The sequence below is a fragment of the Oncorhynchus mykiss genome, chromosome 11 (genome assembly GCF_057628025.1).
Source record: "Oncorhynchus mykiss isolate SJ-2025 chromosome 11, ASM5762802v1, whole genome shotgun sequence".
Taxonomy (NCBI): Eukaryota; Metazoa; Chordata; class Actinopteri; order Salmoniformes; family Salmonidae; genus Oncorhynchus; species Oncorhynchus mykiss.
Genome location: NC_143032.1, coordinates 31,579,800 through 31,607,444, shown reverse-complemented (window position 1 = coordinate 31,607,444; position 27,645 = coordinate 31,579,800). Strand labels below are relative to the sequence as shown.

At 40.3% G+C, this 27,645-nt stretch overlaps 1 protein-coding gene, 1 long non-coding RNA gene and 1 pseudogene across 3 annotated transcripts in view; 1 reads left to right on the top strand and 2 right to left on the bottom strand.

Moving 5' to 3' along the window:
• The window catches only part of LOC149979544 (uncharacterized), a 1,100,972-nt gene that overhangs the window by 125,709 nt on the left and 947,618 nt on the right, over positions 1–27,645 (bottom strand). The window lies entirely within an intron of this gene.
• LOC110535569 (melanocortin receptor 4) lies at positions 19,018–26,581 on the top strand. The gene has a single exon (XM_090189106.1). It carries the CDS (start codon positions 19,234–19,236, stop codon positions 20,251–20,253), a length of 1,020 nt encoding a protein of 339 aa, XP_090045232.1. The 5' UTR covers positions 19,018–19,233; the 3' UTR covers positions 20,254–26,581.
• LOC149979550 (uncharacterized) lies at positions 24,842–26,577 on the bottom strand (annotated as a pseudogene). Its single transcript, XR_016484291.1, has one exon. The product of XR_016484291.1 is annotated as an uncharacterized LOC149979550 (transcript).

The window sequence follows — 27,645 nt, the reverse complement described above, 5'->3', positions numbered from 1 at the left end:
AGAACCCGACTCAAGGAGATATTACGATATTTCGTCACATTCAATCAACATACCTGATTTTACCATTATTTTCATGATTTCGAGCCAGCAGTCTTTGTGAGTGAGAAACTTCCCTCCTCCTTGGAGTCATGCAATACTGTAGCTGAGATTAACTTCTCTTGTCTTTCAGACTCTTCGACAATCACTGGAGCCGTCTCAGGAATAAAAGCATCAACGGGCAGAGTGGACTTAGCTTCTGATTATAAATGTTCCGCTTTGAGGGAGACTGAGCGAGACTACGTGCAACACTGTATGAGGCCACCCGATCAGGAAACAAATCTAGTTGTAAGCTTCCCCACGAGAACAGAGAGGAGCGGACAAGCCCCTCGACGGGGATAACCTTAGAATACATCTGAGATGTAACTGAGGTGTCCCACACTGGTTGTAAAAGAAGTCCAGTGGACTTTCCACCTGCAAAAACAAATGGTAACAATAATCATTCCTACTAGTAAAATGTTCTAATCAACGAGTAAAATGTTCTAATCATGTGTTCTGGTAGGATAACATTTCAGAATAAATTTGTAGGATAGCTGGTCCCATTGGGTACCACTACTAATTCCAGCAACAGTCAGTTCAGCCACAATCAGTAAGAAGGTTAGAGTCCTAACAATTCAAATTACCATTGATAACAGTGACAGAGGAGGTAGTAGTCACTCAGATTGCAACACGTGGACAGGGCTCTAACTCCCCTCGCTCCACAGTGAGAGAGGGTGCGGGCCAGACAGCAGGCTGTTAGCCAGCCTGCCAGCTTAGTGGAGTCTGCCACTAGCACAGGCAGTGTAGTCAGCTCAGCTATCCCCATTGAGACCGTATCTGTGCCTCGATCTAGGTTGGGCCAAACTAATGGCAGGGTTCGCCTTAGCAATCTCACTGGAATAAAGACCTTTTCCATTCCTGTCATTATTGAAAGAGATTGTGATATCTCACATCTCAAAATAGGGCTACTTAATGTTAGATCCCACACTTCCAAGGCAGTTATAGTCAATGAACTAATCACTGATCATAATCTTGATGTGATTGGCCTGACTGAAACATGGCTTAAACCTGATGAATTTATTGTGTTAAATGAGGCTTACCTCCTGGGTATGCTAGTGACCATATCTCCTGCGCATCCCACAAAGGCGGAGGTGTTGCTAACAATTACGATAGCAAATTTCAATTTACAAAAAAACAACAACTGCATTTTCATCTTTTAAGATTCTAGTCTGCATGAAATCTATGCAGTCTACTCAATCACTTCGTAAAGCTACTGTTTACAGGTCTCCTGGGCCATATACAGAGTTCCTCACTGAGTTCACTGAGTTCCCTGAATTCCTATCGGACCTTGTAGTCATGGCAGATAATATTCTAATTTTTGGTGACTTTAATATTCACAAAGAAAAGTCCACCGACACATTCCAAAAGGATTTCGGAGCCATCATCGACTCAGTGGGTTTTGTCCAACTTGTCTCCGGACCTACTCACTGCTACAGTCATACTCTGGACCTAGTTTTGTCCTGTGGAATAAATGTTGTGGATATTAATGTTTTTCCTCATAATCCTGGACTACCTGACCACCATTTTATTATGTTTGCAATCGCAACAAATAATCTGCTCATACCCTACCAAAGGATCATCAAAAGCTGTGCTATAAATTCTCAGACAACCCAATGATTCCTAGATGCTCTTCCAGACTTCCAGATTTTAATGGCGTTAGACCGAGGCTCTGCATCTGTCCTCGTGCTCCTAGACCTTAGTGTTGCTTTTGATATCATCGATCACCACATTATTTTGGAGAGATTGGAAACCCAAATTGGTCTACTCTGACAAGTTCTGGCCTGGTTTAGATCTTATCTTTCGGAAAGATATCAGTTCGTCTCTGTAGATTGTTTGTCCTCTGACAAATCAACTGTAAATGTTGGTGTTCCTCAAGGCTCTGTTTTAGGACCACTATTGTTTTCACTATATATTTTACTTCTTGGTGATGTCATTCGGAAACATAATGTAAACTTTCACTTCTATGAGAACGACACACAGCTGTACATTTCGATGAAACATGGTGAAGACCCAAAATTGCCCTCCCTGGATGCCTGTGTTTCAGACATAAGGAAGTGGATGGCGGCAAATGTTATACTTTTTAACTCGGACAAAACAGAGATGCTAGTTTTAGGTCCAAAGAAACAAAGAGATCTTCTGTTGAATCTGACAATTAATCTTGATGGTTGTACAGTCGTCTCAAATAAAACTGTGAAGGAACTCTGCGTTACTCTGGACCCTGCGTCACTCTGGACCCTGATGTCTCTTTTGACTAACATATCAAGACTGTTTCCAGGACAGCTTTTTTCATTGCAAAAATCCAAAACTTTCTGTCCAAAAGTTATGCAGAAAAATGAATCCCTGCTTTTCTTACTTCTAGGTTAGACTACTGTAATGCTCTACTTTCCGGCTACCCGGAAAGTACTAAATTAACTTCAGTTAGTGCTAAACATGGCTGCTAGAATCTTGACTAGAACCAAAAAATGTGATCATATTACCTCAGTGGTAGTCTCTCTAGACTGGCTTCCTGTTAAAGCAAGGGCTGATTTCAAGGTTTTACTGCTAACCTACAAAGCATTACATGGGCTTGCTCCTACCTATCTTTCCGTTTTGGTCCTGCCGTACATACCTACACGTACGCTACGGTCACAAGACGCAGGCCTCCTTACTCTCCCTAGAATTTCTAAACAAACAGCTGGAGGCAGGGCTTTCTCCTATAGAGCTCAATTTTTATGGAATGGTCTGCCTATCCATGTGAGAGAGGCAGACTCAGTCTCGACCTTTAAGTCTTTATTGAAGATTAATCTCTTCAGTAAGTCTTATGATTGAGTGTAGTCTGGCCCAAGAGTGTGAAGATGAACGGAAAGGCAATGGAGCAACGGACCACCCTTGGGGTCTCTGCCTAACCAGTTCCCCTCTCTCCACTAGAATTCTCTGCCAAACCCTATTACAGTCACTGGCTTACTTGTGCTCTTCCATGCCATCACTAGGAGGAGTGCGTCACTTGAGTGGGTTGAGTCACTGATGTGATCTTCCTTTCCGGGTTGGCGCCCCCCCATTGGGTTCGTGCCGTGGGGGAGATCTTTGTGGGCTATACTCGGCCTTGTCTCAGGATAGTAAGTTGGTGGTTTAAGTTATTCCTCTAGTGGTGTGGGGGCTATGCTTTGGCAAAGTGGGTGGGGTTATATCATGCCTGTTTGGCCCTGTCCGGGGGTATCGTCGGACGGGGCCACAGTATCTCCCGACCCCTCCTGTCTCAGCCTCCAGTATTTATGCTGCAATAGTTTGGGGGCTAGGGTCAGTCTGTTATATGGAGTATTTCTCTTGTCTTATCCGGTGTCCTTTGTGGACTTAAGTATGCTCTCTCTACTTCTCTCTCTCTCTCTCTCTACTTCTTTCTTTCTTTCTTTCTTTCTTTCTTTCTTTCTTTCTTTCTTTCTTTCTTTCTTTCTCTCGGTGGACCTGAGCCCTAGGACCATGCCTTAGGACTACCTGGCCTGATGACTCCTTGCTCTCCCCAGTCCACCTGGTCGTGCTGCTGCTCCAGTTTCAACTGTTCTGCCTGCGGCTATGGAATCCTGACCTGTTCACCGGATATGCTACCTTGTCCCAGACCTGCTGTTTTCAACTCTCTAGAGACAGCAAGAGCGGTAGAGATACTCTGAATGATTGGCTATGAAAAGCCAACTGACATTTACTCCTGAGGTGCTGACCTGTTGCACCCCCACAACCACTGTGATTTTTATTATTTTACCCTGCTGGTCATCTATGAACATCTTGGCCATGTCCTGTTATAATCTCCACCCAGCACAGCCAGAAGAGGACTGGCCACCCCTCATAGCCTGGATTCTCTCTAGGTTTCTGCCTTTCTAGGGAGTTTTTCCAAGCCACCGTGCTTCTACAACTTGCATTGCTTGCTGTTTGGGGTTTTAGGCTGGGTTACTGTATAGCACTTTGTGGCATCATCTGATGTCAGAATAGCTTATAAATACATTTGATTGACTGATTGATTGATTGGAAGGGAGTCTCCAAAACACTATTCTGATGGTTAACACACATGCTACTAATAAATGGAACCTTCCATTCAGGAGTAAAGTTATTAGAAGTTATGATTCATGATCCCGCCGCATTTGACTGGTTCAGTGCTTATAGAGTACTTCCGTTGTGAGGTTAGCGCCTCCGTGGATAACATAGCTATGAGATAGACTCCTTCATACATATCGCTACCACAATTGTGTAAGACACATTGACTTGTAGTAAAACCACTGCAGGTCCCCTTGGCATATGACCTGAGGTCGACACTAATGCTTACTGACACATGGTATTTGACACTGAAATTATCTGATTAAGTCAGACTCATCCTGAACAGGTTGCAGCCTACCAGGATACTTGGTTTTCTTTCCTTTGGCATGTGCGCTTGTCTAAGCATAAACACACATGTAAAATTGAATATTTAATGAAGATTTATTCTAGGATCACTTAAGGGTCCAAGCAAAATACCAGCCTTGGTAAAGTCGAAATTTTACCATGAGGCCTTTGACTCTACAGCTACATGAATCACAAGTTTCTCCCCAAAGGTTCATAGGTCATCCCTGTAGACTGTCCAAAGCTAGTGCCTTACAGTTGTAGACTTATATTGTAGTTATCAACTTAGCGGTGTGTTGCTTAGGGCACTATCCTGAGTAGGAACACCCTAGATATGACATTAGACACAATGCCATGATAGAGTAATTTAGATGACTGAGGTGTGGTAACTATATTTTGTATATCTTTTGTTAGTGTTTTTGTTCCATTTCCTTTGACAACTGAGGAAGTGATAGAGCCACAAACAAGTTACCCATTCAACCACCAGTTAATGCCACAATGCTGGTCATTTGGGGAAGAAATGTTATGATGTATTTCATGAGTGTTGTGCATTTTTAACATCTACCTTAAGTTACTGCCAATATCTACCAGCCTGGACGATCACAGTATTACAGTCTAGTATCAAAGCGGCATTGCCTGTCAAATAATTACATGTAGCTAACTAGCTATAAACTAGGTAGAACTTAGGTACATAACAACAACACATTAGTCTCACGTTTGAAAGTTGACAGCCCAAGTAGAAGCTAGTCAGATGTAAATCCATATCCTGGCCATCTGCCCAAGATTGTTGAATAACTTTATGGAAGGCCATTTTTCACTCCTATTTGCCGAGCGAAATGTGTGTTGCACCCATATGCTGTAATCCATACCTAACCTTCCAGTCGTGACGAACTCACTTGCAGAACTCTGTTTTGGACGAGACCGACTTCATGGCAAAATGATCCTATTTACACTTTGTTGTCCATTTTGACATTATAATCAATGTTTCTGACTCATATCGATGTGACATTTGCCATTTAAACCAAACCAACCCAGCGACAATGCTGCATCTGAAATGGAACCCTATTCCCCATAGTGCACTACTTTTGGCCAGGGCCCATAGGGTATATGGGGCATAGGGTGCCATTTTAGATGCACACACACTCAAAATAAGCCATTAAAATGGATCGGATTGAGGCAGAGTGCATGAGAAATAGAATAGGGACACTAGCTGAAAAAAACACCAACAAACACTGTCTACATCCGAAATGACAATCTGAAATCTATGCTGAGTAAAAAAAGCTCTGGGCCCACTTCAGCAGATTTTATGCTCATTCTAAATACTGAGTTGGATACAGGGCCTATTAAACAATGATTGTGAGCAGCAGTTAGTGTTGCCAGCAAGCCTCTGGGTTTCTGTCCCAAGAGCTTTTTGAAAAGCAGACAAATAAAGACGGATCCCCACAACATATTTTACTCACTGTCTGGATCCTATTCCAGGAGTAATGTTAGGTAAGACTCTCTACTTCAAAGGAATGGAGCCAGAAAACACTCAATCTAATAGCAGGCCTGAAAGTGCACTCTGTTGAGGAGCTCAATAGAATTCACATTTGCAATCTACAGCGATGGAAGAAACGTGAATATGTATGAACGTTTGTCAGTCATATCAGCTTTTACATAATCAAAGTTAAAGCTGCGATTATGATCGAAGAATGTTAATCATTGATGTAGCATGGACGGTGGATTGTATCATGTGGCCACTCAGAATTTAGGCTACAAAATAATCTACCATTCATATGTGTGAACACAGAGGACTACGTCCCTAATGGTACCCTATTCCCTATGTAGTGCATTTTTGTGGTCAAAAGTACAGCACTATGAGGGAATATGGTGCCATTTGGGATGCAAACGAAGCTTCCCTGCTGCAGCCATGTTCATCCTCACACCTCCATCCTCCAATTCTCCCTCTTGTTAGCTGACCTTTAACTGTGTGGAAACAATGTATTGATCTGTCACCACCATGGCTTTAATGAGTAATGAGTCTCTCTGTGCGGAGTCTTTGGTGGGACACATAGTGGCCAAGCCACCACATGCCCAGGTGACACTGTCGCACAGACTTAAGGACACAGGCAGCAGCTAACGCAATCAACGATCCAAGCCTGAGTCCCAATTCTTCACCCTTGTCCCGAAGTGTGCAATCACATACTCGGGGATTGAAAAGCAAAGGATTGACGTAAGCATTGGGGGGAGGGAGTTTCTACACACTTAAAAATAAGGCTGTGAGGGCATGCATCATAGTTGCTAACTGTGCCACCAGAGATCCTGGTTTCAGTCCAGGCTCTGTCGCAGCCGGCCGCGCCCAGGAGACCCATGGTACGATGCACAATTGGCCCTGGGTCGTCTGGGTTAGGGGAGTGTTTGGCCGGTAAGGATGTCCTTGTCCCATCGCAACTCCTGTGGTGGGCCGGGCGCAAGCATGCTGGCGCGGTCGCCAGGTGTATCCAACATATTGGTGTGGATGGCTTCCAGGTTAAGCAGGCATTGTGTTAAGAAGCAGTGCGGCTTGTTTGGGTCATGTTTCGGAGGACGCATGGCTCTTGACCTTTGCCTCTCCCGAGTCCATAGGGGAGTTGCAGCGATGAGACAAGACTGTAACTGCCAATTGCATACCACAAAATTGGGGAGAAAAAGGGGTAAAAGCACAACAACATAAAAAATTAAATAAAGGTTCAAGTTGGACACAAAAAAGGTCCTTGACAGCGATGCCATTTGAAGGACCATGAATGGGATGGTTCTTTGAAGAACCATTCAAAAATTGAAAACCAGAAATGTTTCAGCTCTCCAGGACCAGAATTGAATAGCTCGGCTGTAGGGTTTTAGCCTTATTTGCATATTTCCCAGGGTGCCTTTCAAGTGAATTTTTGAGCTATCAGCACCACCCATGATTGTTTGCTAATTTTCTTTTTTAATCTTACCTTTATTTCATTGGGAAAGTCAGTTAATAATCATTTTTAGGCTAGGGGGCAGCATTTCCACTTTTGGATGAAAAGCGTGCCCAGAGTAAACTGCCTCCTACTCAGTCCCAGATGCTAATATATGCATAGTATTAGTAGTATTGGATAGAAAACACTCTGAAGTTTCTAAAACTGTTTGAATGATGTCTGTGAGTATAACAGAACTCATATGGCAGGCATAAACCTGAGAAAAAAATCAAAACAGGAAGTGGGAAATCTGAGGCTTGTAGTTTTTCAACTCTCCCCTATTGAAGATACAGTGGGATATTGGTCATCTTGCACTTCCTAAGGCTTCCAATAGATGTCAACAGTCTTTAGAATGTTGTTTGATGCTTCTACTATGAAGGGGGGCCGAATGAGAGGGGAATGAGTTAGAGGTCTGGCAGAGAGCCACGGGCTCGTGACGCGCGGTCATGAGGAAGTTACCTCTCGTTCCATTGCTTTTCTACAGACAATGGAATTCTCCAGTTGGGACATTATTGAACAGTTATGATAAAAACGTCCTAAAGATTGACTCTATACATCGTTTGAAATGTTTTTACTACCAGTAAAATATAATTTTTTTAAATTTTCTTCTGACATTTCCGCTGGAATTGCCCGTGCCTCGTGAGTTTCAATTTGTTAACTAAACGCGCAAACAAAAGGAAGTGTTTGGACATAAAGGATTAACTTTATCGAACAAATCAAACATTTATTGTGGAACTGGGATTCCTGGGAGTGCATTCTGATCAAGATGATCAAAGGTAAGTGAATATTTATAATGCTATTTCTGACTAATGTTGACTCCAACATGGCGGATATCTGTTTGGCTTGATTTGTCATCTGAGCGCCGTACTCAGATTATACTTTTTTCGTAAAGTTTTTTTGAAATCTGACACAGCGGTTGCATTAAGGAGAAGTTTATCTAAAGTTCCATGTGTAATAGTTGTATCTATTATCAATTTTTATTTTGAGTATTTCTGTGAATTGATGTGGCTCTCTGCAAAATCACTGCATGTTTTGGAACTAATGAACATAACACGCCAATGTAAAATGAGATTTTTGGATATAAATATGAACTTTATCTAACAAAACGTACATGTATTGTGTAACATGAAGTCCTATGAGTGTCATCTGATGAAGATCATCAAAGGTTAGTGATTAATTTGATCTATATTTCAGCTTTTTGTGACAAGTCTCTTTGGCTAGAAAAATCGCTGTGTTTTTCTGTGACTTGGTGGTGACATAACATAATCGTTTGTGGAACTTTCACTGTAAAGCCTTTTTGAAATCAGATACTGTGGCTGGATTAACAAGAATTGTATCTTTAAAATGGTGCCGAATACTTGCATGTTCCACTAGCTGAACCCCGTTCCCAGACAGGTTTTAAGGACAAATTCTTATTTTCAATGATGGCATAGGAACAGTGGGTTAACTTCCTTGCTCAGGGGCAGAATGACAGGTTTTTACCTTGTCAGTTTGGTTATTTCGGTTAGTGGTCCAATGCTCTAACCACTAGGCTACCGGCCTCCCAATGACAAAGATATGTTTGCTGTACTCATTACTTTTCTATCTTTAGGCCTTCATCTATGAGAATTGTAAGTCACTATGCTGTTATGAATATGAAATTATTTGAGTCAACATTTTTTAAGGCCTAGGTTCACCCTAGTGTGGTGACCTACACATTTTTTTTATACTGGTGGGTAATTCCTAGCAGAACCCAGCCAAAACAGGGATAGCCAATATTTGTTATTTATATACACCTGCGACCTGCATTCAGAATAACTGCCAGTGTTGGGAAGATTAAGGTATGAGACAACCTTAAAAATAGAAAATGGAACAACCATTTCTGTAACAGGTCCAATAAATCAATGTAACAGATTGACATCGTTTAGAAAAATGTATGTTATTTATATTAGAGTAGCATATGATTAACTAATCATTTAATGTACATGCAAAAACATGAATATTGAAGCAAACAATTCTAAAAATCAACCTGCATTAGCTCATGCTGGGAAATATGATAATGATGGGCGTGGTTTTAGTTCAACTCTGGTTATTAACACCAACATGAGTGCACCGTAGATGTTAGAAGAGTGTATGCGTGTAGTCTGAAGTTGCCAGGGTGAAACCTGGTGCGTGCGTGTGTGTGCATCAGCCAGTCAGCAGTGACGCCTGTTTGAACGAGTATATTAGCTCATTAGATGGCCATTTATTTGTTTTGCCTGTACTTTTTACCGCCCACACACACCTTCTTACACACACAACCCACTTGTCTCATCCAAGTCTTTGGATGAAATACCTCATCCAAGTCCGTATGGTTCCTCCTTCTGTAGAGATGCAATCTTTGGCAAGACCCAACCTGTTCCAGGTCCTAATATTTACAATAATATGATTTATAGATGACTGGTAAAACTATGCTTTAGAATTGGCTTTAGTAAAAAAGGATATCCTTTCTCTTTTAGCACATCAAGCTAATTCTAAAGTATAGTTTCACCAGTCATTTAAATCAGCCATTTCAACAGTGGTGTGCAGATCAACAGGGCGCCAGGGAGGCAGGCAATTAATAACCAAATCCCTTACTTTATTCTCAAAATATTTCAACTTTATTCTTGTAAATGTATTTCATTTTTTTAAGTACTATCCGTGCAAATGCTTTTGTTAAGTACCACCACCCATCACCGTTTTTTATTATTTATTTTTTCTCATTACTAGGACCTAATACACTTCCGTAACCTTAGTTACCAATGTCTGCATCTCAAATAGTATGCAGTCAATGACTCATCTGTCCTATCCCCATGTCTACCATTTACCAGGCTTTTTGATAACGTCTTAACGCAAATGGAGGGTGATGTAATAACTTTTATGGGGAATAAAAATGAATCCTTCTGTTATTGAACATGCTCTGACCGATGGAAAACGGGTGGCTGAGCCTGTTGCTATGGTAATTGCTAAGCCACACGCCAACTAACTTAATGTTTCCCAACCTTGGTCCTCGATTACCCGAACAGTACACATTTTTATTGTAACTCTGGGCAATGAGTTGAATGAGGTGTGTTTGTCCAGGGCTACAATGAAAATGTGTACTGTTGGGGGTACTAGAGGACCAGAGTTGGGAAACACTGAACAAACTGGCCCTGGGCGAGTCATTTACTCAAACACACATGCATGCATGCGCAAACACAAACACATTGAAACATACAATTCCCTACACTGCAGAAAAAAAAGAAAAAAGAAAAAGTAACCAATTGCTTAATCAGCGTCATTATGAGAGTATCGAGAGCCGTTAGAAATCACTATGCAAACCAGCATAAGGTAACTTGTCAGCTTTATTTGTTTTGTACTCCAGACGTTACAGACTACTGTGTTTGGGGTGTAACTAAACCCTCAAAGAAAATAATTATTTTAATGAAGTGACATGAAATATTAATAATATATTAATTAAGATACTCACTTAGTGGAGGCTGAAGCTCTGAAAAACAATGCGTACAGAAATCATCTCTCTGTTGCTAATTATTAACCAATATAGTCATGGGTGGTTACCATAATTCACTTGAAAGGCAATCTTGGAAATTTGCAAATAAGTCAAATAAATTCTCAAATTGAATTGAACATACAATTGAAAGTTGAGTGAACATACAATTCAGTTTGAGATTGGTTCAGCTATATGCCAACATTTGCAAAAATGAGTAAAAGCACAATCCTATTGCAGCTGGTTGCCTTAAAATTGTATGTTGAATCAACAATTTAGTATTTATTTTACAGTGTACATATTTACACAAATAAAAATATATTAGCTAAAAACAACCCAATTTGAGTTATTTGATGATCCAGCACTGGTGAAATAGTGAACACAACATTTTGGGTTATTTTGACCCCACCAGTTGGGTTGCGTGAATAACCCAACACGTTGATTTGTTGGGATTACCCAAACATGGGTTAATTTAACTATCAATTGTGTATTTTTATTTTCATGCTGGGTTGACGTAGAAGTTTGGTCTTTTTAACTTCACTGGGGTAGGGGGCAGCATTTGGAATTTGGGGTGTTAAGCGTGCCCAAATTAAACTGCCTGCTACTCAGGCCCAGAAGATAGAATATACATATAATTAGTAGATTTGGATAGCCAGTGAAATTGCAGGGAGACAAATTCAAAACAACAGAATTCTCATAATTAAAATTCCTCAAACATATATGTATTATACACAATTTTAAAGTTAATTTTCTTGTTAATCCAGCCACAGTGTCTGATTTCAAAAAGGCTTTACGGCGAAAGCACACCTTTCGATTATGTTAGGTCAGCGCCTAGCCACAGAAAAACATACAGCCATTTTAAAAAGAAGGAGAGGTGTCACAAAGACAGAAATAGCATTAAAATGAATCATTAACCTTTGATGATCTTCAACGGATGGCACTCCCAGGACTCCATGTTAGACAACTGTGTTTTGTTCGATAAAGGTCATCTTTATGTCCAAAAACCTAATTTGAAATTGGTGCATTATGTTCAGAAATGCATTGTCTAAAACAAACATCCGGAGAACGTGCAGAGAGCCACATCAAATTACAGAAATACTCATCATAAACATTAATGAAAGATACAAGTGTTAAACACACAATTAAAGATAAACTTCTCCTTAATGCAACCACTGTGTCAGATTTCAAAAAAGTTTTACGGTAAAAGTACCCCATGGATTATGTTAGGTCAGCGCCTAGCTACAGAAAAACATACAGCCATTTTCCAACCGAAGAGAGGTGTCACAAAACTCAGAAATAGCGTTAGAAATATTCACTTGACCTTTGATGATCTTCAGCAGAATGCACTCAAAGGAATCTATGTTCCTTTTTGTTTGCGCGTTTAGTTAGTGGTATTGTCCATATGTAGCTCGTTTTTGGTCACAGGTCCAGGGATGGCTGAAGAATTGCAACATTTGCCTAGAACTAACGCTACAGATAGCAATACTGGGTGATTTGAAAAGCCATAGTCAATCAATCAATAATATAATAATTATTTTAGCAAAAATGTTTATTTTTAATTTACAATCTGTGGAAGCTATGAGAATAGGAAGGTTCCGTTATTTTGTGAAGCATCACAGCACAGTTGAAAAATATATGGCAAATAGAAATCCGAAATGGCTGATGTTGAGAGAAAGATGGGAGGTGTTGAATGGAGCTGAAGGGTGGGACTAATAACAAGATAAACAATATAAAGCATAGGGGATCTGTAAAATGTATATAGGTTCGGAACTTTTGTGAAATAACATAGTTACAAACAGAAATCAAACTAGATGGACATCAGAAATACAGGAAGGACTAAGAACAAACAAGAGAGAACTATTGTAAAGTAGACTCTCTCTGTAAAATGTGTATAAGATGTATAAATTGAAGGTAAAAGCAGAAGTGTTTATTCAATTATTGGGGGATCGGGGGTAGGGTTTGCGGGGAATAATAATAAAGGTATCATCTTTTTAAAAAGTATGTCTATATAGGTATGTGTACTGTATGTATATATGTGTATATGTATGCATGCATGCGTGTATGGATATATATATTTACCCCAAAAAATATGGGGGATTGGAAATGATTTAGACAATTACATTGGAAGCAACATTCTTTCCGCAATATTAAGCTGATCCACCCCTTAGAGAAAAAATTAATAAAAAAACAAATAAAAATAAAAACACTTCACCGCAACATTCAACCCAAGTTTTTTATTCATGGCTGATTTAAGATGAAATAGTCCACCCTGTTACGGTCTACCAAGCTACATTATTTGGCACTTAATAGTCACTTACTAGAGTTGTTTTTTTATTTAGAGGGGAAAACATGTTTTGTTTTTATTAAGTTGAACATGTGCTTTTTATGACAGAATGTTAAAATTTCACCAATTTACACATTTCAAAAGGCACCGAAACTGGTGGAATGACCCAAATATCTTGGTTATGCCCTGAGTGTGGGTTTGAAGGTACAGACCTGGAACCAGCGTTTCACAAGGGTAATTGAGGAATCACTTTACTTGATCCTTGAGTCGCTCTGTATACCGCTACATCATCTACATGTAAAAGTCAGGCAGCATCGCATGTACACAGATCATTTTTATAGTATTTGTCATAAAGTAGTTTTATAGTAGCAATCACTTTCCTTGCTTAGTTTTGTAGCAGTCATGACCTTCCACAACAGGATAGATTTGCTGCAGGCGAGCGAATTCCATTACATTTCAGTCATTTAGCAGAAGCTCTTATCCAGAGCAACAGCATACATTTTCATACCCACTACCCTGTCCTTGCAAGTACCATGCTCTACCAACTGAGCCACACTGGACCATATTATATACCATCGGATATATTTGGATGTGTGTGAGATAGCAGCCATGACATTTAGCAGTAAGCTAGATGGTTACGTTAAAAAGTACTGTTTTGACTATTTCTTTGAATAGCTGGCCTTTGCTTTAATTAAATAGCTGCATGTCTACACGCAAATAAACACATCTAGTCAGAAATCAGTCTTTGTACTATAGCCTTAGGTGCCTTGTTACGTCATTCACATCCGAACAAGTCATCTTTTAATTAACAGACCCTCAGAAAGCCTGTGATGACGCATGTGTATGTGTGTTCTTCATATATATATATATAGCCCAGTAAAGCTTCCCAGGCACTGCCCAAGGATTCATCATGGGCTGCCACGTATACGCCCTCTCTGGCCTCGAGGTCACCAGAAACTGATTATTATGCACACCTGTCACCATCGTCACACGCTTATTGACACTCACCTGGACTCCATCACCTCCTTGATTACCGGCCCTATTTATGTCACTCCCTTTGGTTCCATCCCCACATGTTATTGTTTCTGTATTTGTTTGATGTTGGTGCACTGTTTGTGTTTTTTGTTTGTTTATTTATTTATTTATTTATTAATTAATTAAACGTATTCACTCCCTGAATTTGCGTCCCGACTCTCAGCACATGTCGTTACATGGGCGTACTTGTATTATTATTATTCGAATTTGATTGTTTGTTGATAAACACTATACCTCACTGGACAGTTGTGTTTCTATCATGAGTTTACAGTATAGCCTGGGTACCAGTCTGTTTGTGGCATCATGCCACTCCTTTGTTTGGCATGACGAGGAGAACAATTATAGCACAAACAAATCTGGGACTAGGCTAATGAGCTTATACTTATGTTATTTTTAGCTATGGAATGAAAAACATTCAAAACATGTCACCTATAAATTATTTGGTATCACAGCATTCATTTCATGAGTTTATATTTGTGTTACTATCTTTGCTATACAGAAAGCATAAAAATATTGCCTATAAATGATTCAATGTAAAAGTTTAATGCTTACAGAACCTAGTTTTGGTTTAAAATCTGGAGAAAATGCAACACTTCAAACTGTACTGTGTGATTTAATTATAAATGAGAAGATGTACAGTAGATACTTTCCAATTTGCTGATTTCAATCTATCACCCGGCAAGTCATTACATACCATCAATTTAGCAGTGTTCTTTAACAGAAAAATGTATGCATTTCATGTGTTTCACATGTCAAGTAAATGTGATAATGTGTGACAACATGTTTAAGCAACATGATAACATGAAACACAATGCCGCTGTAAATATAAAGCAAAACAGAAATGCAGTATTTTATTGTTAAATTGTAATAAAATTACAGCAATTGCTAAAAGTGAGTATGTCACATATTACAGCATACCAATGAATATTTAATGTTTTACAGTACCAGTCAAATGTTTGGAGAAACCTACTCATTGCAGAGTTTATTTATTTTTACAATGTTCCACATTGTAGAATAATAGTGAAGTTGACAAAACTGTGAAATAACACATATGTACTCATGTAGTAAACAAACCAATTAAAATATATTTTGTATTTGAGATTCTTCAAAGTTTCCACCCTTTGCTTTGTTGACAGCTTTGCACACTCTTGGCATTCTCTCAATCATCTTCATGAGGAATGCTTTTCCAACAGTCTTGAAGGAGTTCCCACATATGCTGAGCACTTGTTGCCTGCTTTTCCTTCACTCTGTGGTCCAACTCATCCCAAAACATCCCAAAAACATTGTCTTCTCCGGACAAGCTTTTTTCCGGAAGCCCCAAACAATCGGACAGGGGATTCATCAGAGAAAATGACTTTACCCCAGTCCTCAGCAGTCCAATTACTGTACCTTTTGCAGAATATCAGTCTGTCCCTGATGTTTTTCCTGAAGAGAAGTGGCGTCTTTGCTGCCCTTCTTGACACCAGGCCATCCTCCAAAAGTCTTCAACTCACTGTGCATGCAGATGCACTCACACCTGCCTGATGCCATTCCTGAGCAAGCTCTGCACTGGTGGTGCCCCGATCCCGCAGCTGAATCAACTTTAGGAGACAGTCCTGGCGCTTGCTGGACTTTCTTGGGAACCCTGAAGTCTTCTTCACAACAATTGAACAGCTCTCCTTGAAGTTCTTGATGATCCAATAAATGGTTGATTTAGATGCAATCTTACTGGCAGCAATATCCTTGCCTGTGAAGCCATTTTTGTGCAAAGCAATTATGACGGCACGTGTTTTCTTGCAGGTAACCATGATTGACAGAGGAAGAACAATTATTCCAAGCAGCACCCTCCTTTTGAAGCTTCCAGTCTGTTATTCAAACTCATTCAGCATGACAGAGTGATCTCCAGCCTTGTCCTTGTCAACACTCACACCTGTGTTAACGAGAGAATCACTGACATTTCAGCTGGTCCTTTTGTGGCAGGGCTGAAATGTAGTGGAAATATTTTGGGGGGATTCAGTTCATTTGCATGGCAAAAAGGGACTTTGCAATTAATTGCAATTCATCTGATCACACTTCATAACATTCTGGAGTTTATGCAAATTGCCATCATACAATCTGGAGCAGCAGACTTGTGAAAATTAATATTGGTGTCATTCTCAACTTTTGGCCACGACTGTACAGGTGAAATCAGTCAATGACACAGACATGATGGCATGTCAAGAAGAATTATATGCTGTCAACCAATATGTTTTGAGTTCAAATCCCAGGTGTGGATTTGTTGAATAATGATTACTGTATAAATAAACATACACAATGTAATCAACTGTGTCAGTTGAAGTCACTGTTTGTGTAAAAAAAAAAAACACTGTTTGTATGTATCCTAACTAATCATTTTTGTTTGCAGGGCATCCATCACCTATTTTATTTAACTAGGCAAGTCAGTTTAGAACAAATTCTTATTTTCAATGACAGCCTAGGAACCGTGGGTTAACTGCCTGTTCAGGGGCAGAACGACAGATTTGTACCTTGTCAGCTCGGAGGTTTGAACTTGCAACCTTCCGGTTCCTAGTCCAACGCTCTAACCACTAGGCTACCTGCCACCTCATTATGAAAAATATTCACGTCAACATCTGAATCCAAATGTGAAAGGTTATGTGAAATATCAATTAGCACTTTCAGCACTTTCCCATAACCACGTTTAATGGCAGAGATCTGTAATGAACTATAATGTCTATTTATGAGATGGAATTTTATGCAGATTTAGCACTGATGTACGTAGGTGCTATTCACACATATTCTCAGCCCCTCAGTGTGTCTATCTCTGCCCTCATACACATGCACACATGCATGCACGCATGCACACAAATACACACACACACATACACACTTCAGGTGGGGACAGATAACCTTAACGTTGGCAGCTAGTGACAAGTTTTGGATTCAGATCACTGTCCTTGCCCATCTCCGTGAACATCTGTACCTTCCAAAAGGCACTCTATTCACTTTATAGTGCACTACTTTTAACCAGAGCCCACTGCAAATGGAATAGGGTATAATTTAGGACTTACACATGATATGTGCCATATTAGAGGATTTAGGTCTGATAAACAAGGCTTACATTATTGAACTTAGTACTTAATTATAATTCTTGTGCACTTCACTTGGTTCAGTGTGTGTCCAAAATGCCATCCTATTCCCTATTTAATGTATTACTTTTGATGAGGGCCCATAGGTTTTGGTCAAAAGTATACATACTATTCTCTTTGCGAGGCAATTGTGCGACTCACTGGTTTACAAAGAATTAGTCTATTCAAATAACTGAGGCAATAACATTACAAAGTTTGTTTTTAAATTATTTCCGGTCCAAAGTGTTCTGTCTCTGTAAAATGGGAAGAAAGATAAATTATTAAGAAAATAATCAAAGAATGCTTAAGGTTGTTTTCTAAAACAAACTAGGCAACTGCACTGTTAAAATCCACAACTCCTTCATTCTTAAAGGTCCTGAACAGTCAATATGAAATGTACTTTATCTTTTATGACTAACCAGGAAGTTAGAAAAGACAGAGTGGGCGGTGAGCTTATATTCTTGAGCTCACCTTGAATGATAGTTCTTTGAAACACCCCTGTCAAGCAACTTGGATGCAGTGTTGCAGTAAAATCATCTCAACCAAATTTGGTGATCCATGAAGCAACTCAAAGAACACTGAAACTGCATCAACAACAATAACATATTTTTGTGGGTGTATTTTATGTCGTTCACAGCAGCACTGACTGATGTGTTGTCTTGACAACTGTCTCAGAGTTTTGAACGACCCTCCCCCCCCCCCCCCTTTCATTCCATGCAGGCTGAAGACCTAGCTAGCCAGTAACTAGATAACACCAGATACAGATGAAAGCAGAAACATTTAAGTATCTTTAACGTAGATGAATGAAGGGAAAACTTTTCATTATATTTGCTGACACCCTACAGTCAAATTTTAGGCCCCAGCAGAGTAGCTTCTAGCTGTATAAACCACTCCCAGTACTTATTTTAAAAGGGTAATAGAATATCATGTTACCATTGGTTAAATTTACAGTGAAGGCAACGTCACCTTGTGCCGTTAATAATGAATTTGTGTTTAACTTTATGATCAAACTTGATAAATGTAGAAGCAACAGTCATTTTTCATGCTTTGGTCATCATACTTTCATCTGGTTTCATCCAAATATCATCCAATTTAATGAAAAACATGACATTTAAATCTGCTATGCCATGTGTTTCTATCAACACCAGCATGACAGCTTGCCCCACCCTCCTTGTATGAGCTGATTGGCTGACAGGGCTGGGTGGGCGAGGCTGCGAGGAGGTCCGTGTTTGACTGTATAACACTGGAAGGAGAGGGAGGAGACTCTGTAGTCTGCAAAGTAATCTGCCTGCATGTGTTCTGCTCCACTCTGCTCTCTCCATCGCTGAGGTTCAGACTCCTGTCACTGATCAACTCAGCTCCTGTTCTTTCGTTCTCTGCCATGCTCTCTCAATCTGCTTTCTTTATCGTCACTCCTTCTCTCTATTCTTATCTCCATTTCACCTTTCTGTTTTAGACACTTTTTAATTCATCTCTCTTTTTATGATCTTTGAATTTGGCATTCTCCATTCCCTCCCTGTCTCATTCTTTCACCTCTCTATTTTCATCCTTTCCCCCTATCTATCTATCTATCTATCTATCTATCTATCTATCTATCTATCTATCTATCTATCTATCATCTATCTATCTATCTATCTATCTTTTCCTTTCTTTCACTTTCTTTTTGGAGGCTTTCAGTTGATAGCAGTGCAGAGTGCCAGGGGCTAAATAAGGCTAACATCAGCAGATGTCCGGAGAAAATGACTGCTTGATCAGTTTGGGGACTGGCTGAGGCAAAATCGAGGATCTGGGATTTATTCTGTTTTCCACCACCTGCCCGACGCTAGACTCTGACTACATCCACAGAGCTGTTCTTTCACAGCAAAGAAAGACAACAAAACAGCAGAATGGAGACAATAAAGTTTCACTTAAACACTACAAGAACCAACTAAGATAACGAACAACTACATGATGAATTCCACAGACCACCAAGGGTTGATCTCTGTGGGCTATACCAGGAACCTCAGCACTGCTGGGACTCTGGGAACCCTCAACAAAGACTCAGAGGGCGTTGGTATCAAGGACTCCTCAACAGGATGTTACGAGCAGCTCCTCATCTCTACCGAGGTCTTTCTCACACTGGGGATAGTCAGTTTATTAGAGAACATCCTGGTGATTGCTGCCATCATCAAGAATAAGAATCTTCACTCTCCCATGTACTTATTCATCTGTTCTTTGGCTGTGGCAGACATGCTGGTCAGCGTCTCCAACGCCTCCGAGACCATCGTCATCGCCCTGATCAACGGCGGCAACTTGACCATCTCCGGGTCGCTCATAAAGAGCATGGACAACGTGTTCGACTCCATGATCTGTAGCTCACTGCTGGCGTCAATCTGTAGTCTCTTGGCCATCGCCATAGACCGCTACATCACCATATTCTACGCGCTGCGCTACCATAACATTGTGACGGTAAAGCGAGCGATGGCGGTAATCGCGTGCATCTGGTCGTGTTGTGTGGCATCGGGCGTGCTCTTCATTATCTACTCTGAGAGCACCACGGTCCTCATCTGCCTCATCACCATGTTCTTCACCATGCTGGCGCTCATGGCCTCTCTCTACGTCCACATGTTCATGCTGGCCCGCCTGCACATAAAGAGGATTGCCGTGCTGCCCGGGAACGTTCCCATCCGCCAGCGTGCCAACATGAAGGGCGCCATCACCCTCACCATCCTCCTGGGTGTGTTCGTAGTATGCTGGGCTCCCTTTTTCCTCCACCTCATCCTCATGATATCATGCCCCAGGAACCCCTACTGTGCCTGCTTCATGTCACACTTCAACATGTACCTCATCCTCATCATGTGTAACTCTGTCATCGACCCACTGATCTACGCCTTCAGGAGCCAAGAGATGAGGAAGACCTTTAAGGAAATCTTCTGCTGGTACAGTCTGCCAAACCTGTGTGTGTGCGAGCTGCCAGGGAAATATTGAACTACCGAACAGCTGTCAGAGACCCAGTAAGTGTGACAACTGCTGAGGTAGCATCTGCGTCTGTGTCTCGTCACATGAAAGAGATGAATGGTTGTATAGGCTACATTATGGTGTAACGGTGTAAATAAGATAAGATGTTTTTTTATTGCCACCAGATAGGTGCAGTTTAAATGTGTTGCTTTACAGGGTCAGCCATAGTAGTACAGAGCCCTTGGATAGAATTAGGTTTAAGTGCCTTGCTCAAGTGCACATTAACAGATTTTTCACCTTGTCGGCTCAGGTATTTGATCCTTCGGTTACTGGCCCAACACTCGTGGGTAGGTAGCCTAACAACGGTTAGGCTACCCACCGCCCATGTACAGTATGGTGGAAGTTGAGGGTGACAACTGCTGAGGTGGCATCTGCCTCTCCTCACATGAAAGAAACCACCTAATTGTGATTGGTGAGAACTGATTTATCCTCGTCCTGCCCCGTGCTCCAGAACACGGCTGTAAATTATTAAAAAGTAGTCCCTCTAAATTGGTTCTGGTTACTATGGCTCGTGTTGCCGAGGAGGTAGGTTGGTTTACATACACTCTGTACAAAAACACAACAGAAATAACATTGTTTCTTTTCAGCACAATCAGGCATATTTTTGTTTGTCCTGAAAAATGCAGCTTTTAAAGTAACTGAACCATAATGTGAGAAGATACAGTATGATGACGATATGAGAAAAGAAGATAGATATTGAATGTTTATATTAGAATATTTAAAAATGTTAAAGATATTTAACTGAGTTTAAGAAATGAGTGGCAGATGCCTATGCACTATAGTATTTTTGAAGGATAACATATAGCACTTAAATTGCACACTATCATACTCTGAGAGTTTGAAAGATGGAAAGCTTCAAACAGTTCATTCACCTCCCGTTTCAAAACATACTGTTGCAATTGGACATTGTGAGCAAACTGTATAGGCTTCTATTGTACATAAACATCCAAACGCTGTGCTTTGTAGAATAAATTCACAGCAGCATAGCTGAACCCTTTTAAAGTCTCCTCTGACCCAAAAAATCATTCAAAGCTGCGCCAATTTTCCATACAAACCCACAAGAACAAAGAGGAATCACTGATAGGCAACAGAGTGCCACAAAAAGCCTGCAAAGTCGATATCCCCGTTAATAAACACATACAGTTAATTGTGGTCGTAACCATTATTTTTTTGTTAACTCAATGAGGGGGGAGGGTATGCATTTTTTTTAGGGGAGAGTTATGTAAAACTGTTTTCTACGTTCTGTCTCTAAAACAAGCACTTATTGAAATGGCTTGTGTTGATGAAGCCTGTCAGGGGAGTGGAATGTAATTTGCTTAAAATATACCTATGCTGCTTATTTAAAAACAAAAATGTTTGTGTGGACATGTGCATTTAAACAGGCACACTTACATGACAAAGACATACTCTCATCTATATTTTGAATTCATCCTCAATATGCATTTATCAAGTGCTTGGAAAATAAATTGCAGTGTAAAGTGTACATATAACCTCTTATCTATGAATGTCTACTTTGCTCTTTTTTCTAAAGTTGAAACCATGTGAGTATGTGTTTTTATGTTAACATGATGTTGTTTGTTGTTGTGGCCTTAAATATTTTGCACTGTGATGTAAAAGAAAGAAAAGCAACTTGTTGTTTTAGCAACTGTGTTATTTAGGTAAGGGAAAACGCTGTCGTTCTGTACTGTACTTTACCTTGGAAATAATGGACGACCGCCTCCTCCCTTCGCAAAGTACATTTTTCCAAGGTAATTTACAGAACTGAGACTTGTATCCTGCTTGTAGCACATGTGCCAACAAACAATACTAAAGCACACATTTACTGGTAAATAACTTTTTCAATTATATTTGGGTACTATGCTAACATATATAATTATTTTAAGATCGTCATACCATGGATCATTTAGATATTTGATTTAGAATTTTAGAAACCCTTTAGGCATCAAAAAATATATGAAAAAAAGTGACTTGATACAATATTGAATTTGGCCTTTACTCCTATAGCCCATAGAAGCGCATAGCTGCATTTGTGTTAAGTGGTTTTCTAGTGACATTAATTTTGATACATCCATAACAATGAGCTGATATGATGAGTGATTTTTCCTGGCATAGAAAAGTTTGCCTTCTTTTAAGGACACTGTTCATTATGAAGAAATCGAATTACATATCAAACACTAGGATAGAAGCTAGCTAAATAGTTTGTTGCTAGCAAACCTGCCAATATGACAACTGAATTCAACAATATCAGTTGCTGAAAACAGCTGGTCAAACTACAAACATGTGTGAGGATTTGACAGCATACACAGCAAATTCTCCAGCGTTAAGTCAACACTGAGAGTGTTAAATCAACACTGAAAGAGTGGGACCATTATATACACTGGAACAAGTGTTAAATTAACATACTGCTTAGTGTAAAACTTTATTCAAATATTTCCCAGAGTGCCTTTGATTTCAAGTGACTTGTTAAGTTACCACCCATGACTGTACGTGTTAGTGCCAGAGACATGTTTGTTGCAGTTATGAGTAATAAACATCCCTAAATTATCTACTGAGTGAATATGCTGTCAGTCAAATCATATACTATTTGAAGGTCATGAACTTTCAAAATCATGTTCTTCATTAAAGTTGATATTTGGATGAAACCAGATCGAAGTCTGACAAATGACACATTGATAAAATTATCAAGGGAATAGGGTGACATCAGCCTAACTCTCATTTTCATGCTATGTTATCATGATATTCTCTTACCTAATTTAAATAAGTTCCGCCTTGTTACCAACATCGGAAAAGGCATTTTTGCAGAGGGGTGTGGTTTATGTAGCTACATAGACTACTCCATTCTAGGGTGTCAGCAAATATATTAACAAGTTTACACTGTTCACCTATTGGTGGTGGGCCAAAGCCTTAAAACGTTAAGTTGATCGATCCCAGTGTATTCCAGACAGGAAAACATTCTTATGATGACTATTACATTCCATTCTTGCAAATGTTTTCATAAAAACTACATTTCAATACTCAGGCAAATTTGCCGAAGGACTAAAGTTGGAACTAATCAGAACACACGTACATACCCTCATGATAAAGGCAGCCAATGGGCTGATTCTATCAACAATGTAAACACAGCCTGCTATCTAATGAAGAGGAACAGATAAAACTCAGCTACAAATACCTAGGTGTCTGGTTAGACTGTAAACTCTCCTTCCTGACTCACATTAAGCATATCCAATCCAAAATGAAATCTAGAATCGGTTTCCTATTTTGCAACAAAGCCTCCTTCACTCATGCCGCCAAACATACCCTCGTAAAACTGACTGTTACCAATCTTTGACTTCGGCGATGTCATTTACAAAATAGCCCCCAACACTCTACTCAGCAAACTGAATGTAGCCCATCACAGTGCCATGCATTTTGTCACCAAAGCCCCATATACTACCCACCACTGCGACCTCTATGCTCTCGTCGGCTGGCCATCACTACGTATCCGTAGCCAATCCCACTGGCTCCAGGTCAGCCTTATCTCAGCTCACTGGTCACCATAGCAACACCCACCCATAGCAAGCGCTCCAGCAGGTATATTGCACTGGTCATCCCCAAAGCCAACACTTCCTATGGCTGCCTTTCCTTCCAGTTCTCTGCTGCCAATGACTGGAACGAATTGCCAAAATCTCTGATGCTGGAGTCCTATATCTCCCTCTCTAACTTTAAGCATCAGCTGTCAGAGCAGTTAACTGTACCTGTACACAGCCAATCTTTAAATAGCTTTAAACCTCATCCCCATATTATTACTTACCCTCTTGCTCTTTTGTATCCCAGTATCTCTACTTGCACATCACCATCTGCATATATATCACTCCAGTATTAATGCTAAATTGTCATTATTTTTGCCTCTATGGCCTATTTATTTCCTACCTCCCTACTCTTCTACATTTGCACACACTGTACATAGATCTTTCTATTTTTATTTTATTTTGTGTTATTGACTGTTTGTTTATGTGCAACTCTGTGTTAATGTTTTTGTCGCACTGCTATGCTTTATCTTGGCCAGGTCGCAGTTGTGAGAACGCATGAGAACTTGTTCTCAACTGGCCTACCTGGTTAAATAAAGGTGAAATAAAAAAAATAAAACAATACAAACTCAGCATAAAAAGAAACGTCCTCTCACTGTCAACTGCGTTTATTTTCAGCAAACTAAAGATGTGTAAATAATTCTATGAACACAAGATTCAACAACTGAGACATAAAACTGAGCAAGTTCCACAGATATGGGACTAACAGAACATGTACTGCAGTGCATCTCCTCCTCATGGACTGCACCAGATTTGCCCGTTCTTGCTGTGAGACGTTACCCCACTCTTCCACCAAGGCACCTGCAAGTTCCCGGACATCTCTGGGGGAATGGCCCTAGCCCTCACCCTCCGATCCAACAGGTCCCAGGCGTGCTCAATGGGATTGAGATCCGGGCTCTTCGCTGGCAATGGCAGAACACTGACCTTTCTGTCTTGCAGGAACTCACGCACAGAATGAGCAGTAAGGCAGGTGACATTGTCATGCTGGAGGGTCATGTCAGGATGAGCCTGCAGGAAGGGTACCACATGAGGGAGGAGGATGTCTTCCCTGTAACGCACAGCATTGAGATTGCCTGCAATGTCAACAAGCTCAGTCCGATGATGCTGTGACACACCGCCCCCGACCATGACGGACCCTCCACCTCCAAATTGATCCCGCTCCAGAGTACAGGCCTCTGTGTAATGCTCATTCCTTCAACGATAAATGCAAATCCAACCATCACCCCTGGTGAGACAAAACCGCAACTCGTCAGTGAAGAGCACTTTTTGCCAGTCCTGTCTGGTCCATCGACAGTGGGTTTATGCCCATAGGCAACGTTGTTGCCAGTGATTTCTGGTGAGGAATTCCCTTACAAGCCCTCAGTCCAGCCTCTCTCCGCCTACTGCGGACAGTCTGAGCGCTGATGGAGGGATTGTGCGTTCCTGGTGTACCTCGGGCTGTTGTTGTTGCCATCCTGTACCTGTCCCACAGGTGTGATGTTCGGCTGTACCGATCCTGTGCAGTTGTTGTTACACGTGGTCTGTCACTGCGAGGACAATCTGCTGTCTGTCTTGTCTCCCTGTAGTGCTGTCTTAGGCGTCTCACAGTACAGACATTGCAACTGATTGCCCTGGCCACATCTGCAGTCCTCATGCCTCCTTGCAGCATGCCTAAGGCATGTTCCCGCAGATGAGCAGGGACCCTGGGCATTGTTCTTTTTTGTGGTTTTCAGAGTCAGTAGAAAGGTCTCTTTAGTGTCCTAAGTTTTCATAACTGTGACCTTAATTGCCTAATGTCTGTAAGCGTCTTATTATTTTATTTATCCCTTATTTTACCAGGTAAGTTGACTGAGAACACATTCTCATTTGCAGCAACAACCTGGGGAATAGTTACAGGGGAGAGGAGGGGGATTAATGAGCCAATTGTAAACTGGGGATTATTAGGTGACTGTGATGGTATGATGGCCAGATTGGGAATTTAGCCAGGACACCAGGGTTAACACCCCTACGATAAGTGCCATGGGATCTTTAATGACCTCAGAGAGTAAGGACACCTGTTTTATGTCCCACCCGAAAGACGGCACCCTACACAGGGCAGTGTCATTGGGATATTTTTTTAGACCAGAGGAAAGATTGCCTCCTACTGGCCCTCCAAAACCACTTCCAGCAGCATCTGGTCTCCCATCCAGGAACTGACCAGGACCAACCCTGCTTAGCGTCAGAAGCAAGCCAGCAGTGGTATGCAGGGTGGTATGCTGCTGCTCTTAACAACGGTTCCACAGGTGCAAGTCCATTAGTTCTTTATGGATCATTGAACAAGAATGGGAAACAGTGTTTAAACCCTTTACAATGAAGATTTGTTAAATTATTTGGATTTTAATGAATTATCTTTGAAAGACAGGGTCCTGAAAAAGGGATGTTTCTTTTTTTGCTGAGTTTAGCTAGCTGGCTCCCAGACTGAAATAAGATATCTGTTTGACTGTACTTGAAATATGGAGCATCATCATCTGATGATAACACCTTTGACCATTTAGCACATTTTTTAAAAGCTAGCAGATTATATTACAGACTAGCCTAACCAGCTACTGTAAATAACAATGAGTGTTTCATTAGCTCTCTCTGTCAGTGAATTCAATTGTTGGATCAAGTTCTGGCATGATTATATGTCTCATTTCAACTTGCAGCATGCCTATTTAAGAAACATTCAATAAAATGTGTTGTATAGAAACCCAAATAAAAGCATGCAAATAGAATTGTGTGTGTGTGTCATGTATCCTAGAATAGAGGTTTAAAGTGACAGCTGCATATTAGCCAATACATACGGCATAGCCTACACATATAGCATACCTTGCAATACATTCTTCTCTAAAAACAAGTGTACAACGTGCTCTGCAATAAGATAACCGGAGTTTGAGTTCTAAACCAGTGTTCAAATAGCAGCTGCCCAATACCATGGTAGGAATGTATAATGTTGGATGCATTTGAGTATAAGGTATGGAGAATGATATAAAAGCTTGTAGCACTATAGAAAACACAGTTGGGAATTATTGTTTGAGTTTCAATTACTAAATGTTCAGTGAAGAATGTGAGTATATTTAGGTTGTTTACATTTTTAGCTTTCCTATTAACCTTCTAAAAGTCAAGAGTGCCAAAATCTTGCCAATATTCTATTAACTATGACTGAGTGTGATATACAGTATGTTTTCCATAATGAACATTTCATGTATGTACAGTACATACGACCAAGAACACCATCACAAATTGTGTTTCACTAATTGCAGCATTACTGCAAAAATGGAATTGGAAGAGGGAAAAAGTAAGGAACTTGTCTGTTGGCTATTCATTAAAGACCAAAATTGGTTAAAGAATATTGTTGTCACGCCCTGGCCTTAGTTATCTTTGTTTTCTTTATTATTTTGGTTAGGTCAGGGTGTGACATGGGGGATGTATGTGTTTTATCTGGTCTAGGGTTTTTTGTATGTTTATGGGGCTGTACCCTTTCTAGGTAGTTTGTATGTCTATGGTTGCCTAGATTGGTTCTCAATTAGAGCCAGCTGTCTATCGTTGTCTCTGATTGGGAACCATACCGACTTTGGTGCAGGTCATGTTGTTCTTCACATTATCGTCTCTGGTATATACACACTATATCAAATATAAAAAATATATTTATATATAAAATAAAAATATATATATCTATCTATATCTATATATACTGTATATATCAAAGAATCAAAAATCCCGTTTATTTCTGACAAAATTAGAAATGTATAATATCTGAAAATGGAGTTAGACTCTTACATGGATAAATGCTTCACGG

Coding starts and splice junctions, on each gene's coding strand:
- LOC110535569 (XM_090189106.1), top strand. CDS start 19,234: ATGATGAATTCCACAGACCACCAAGGGTTGATCTCTGTGGGCTATACC.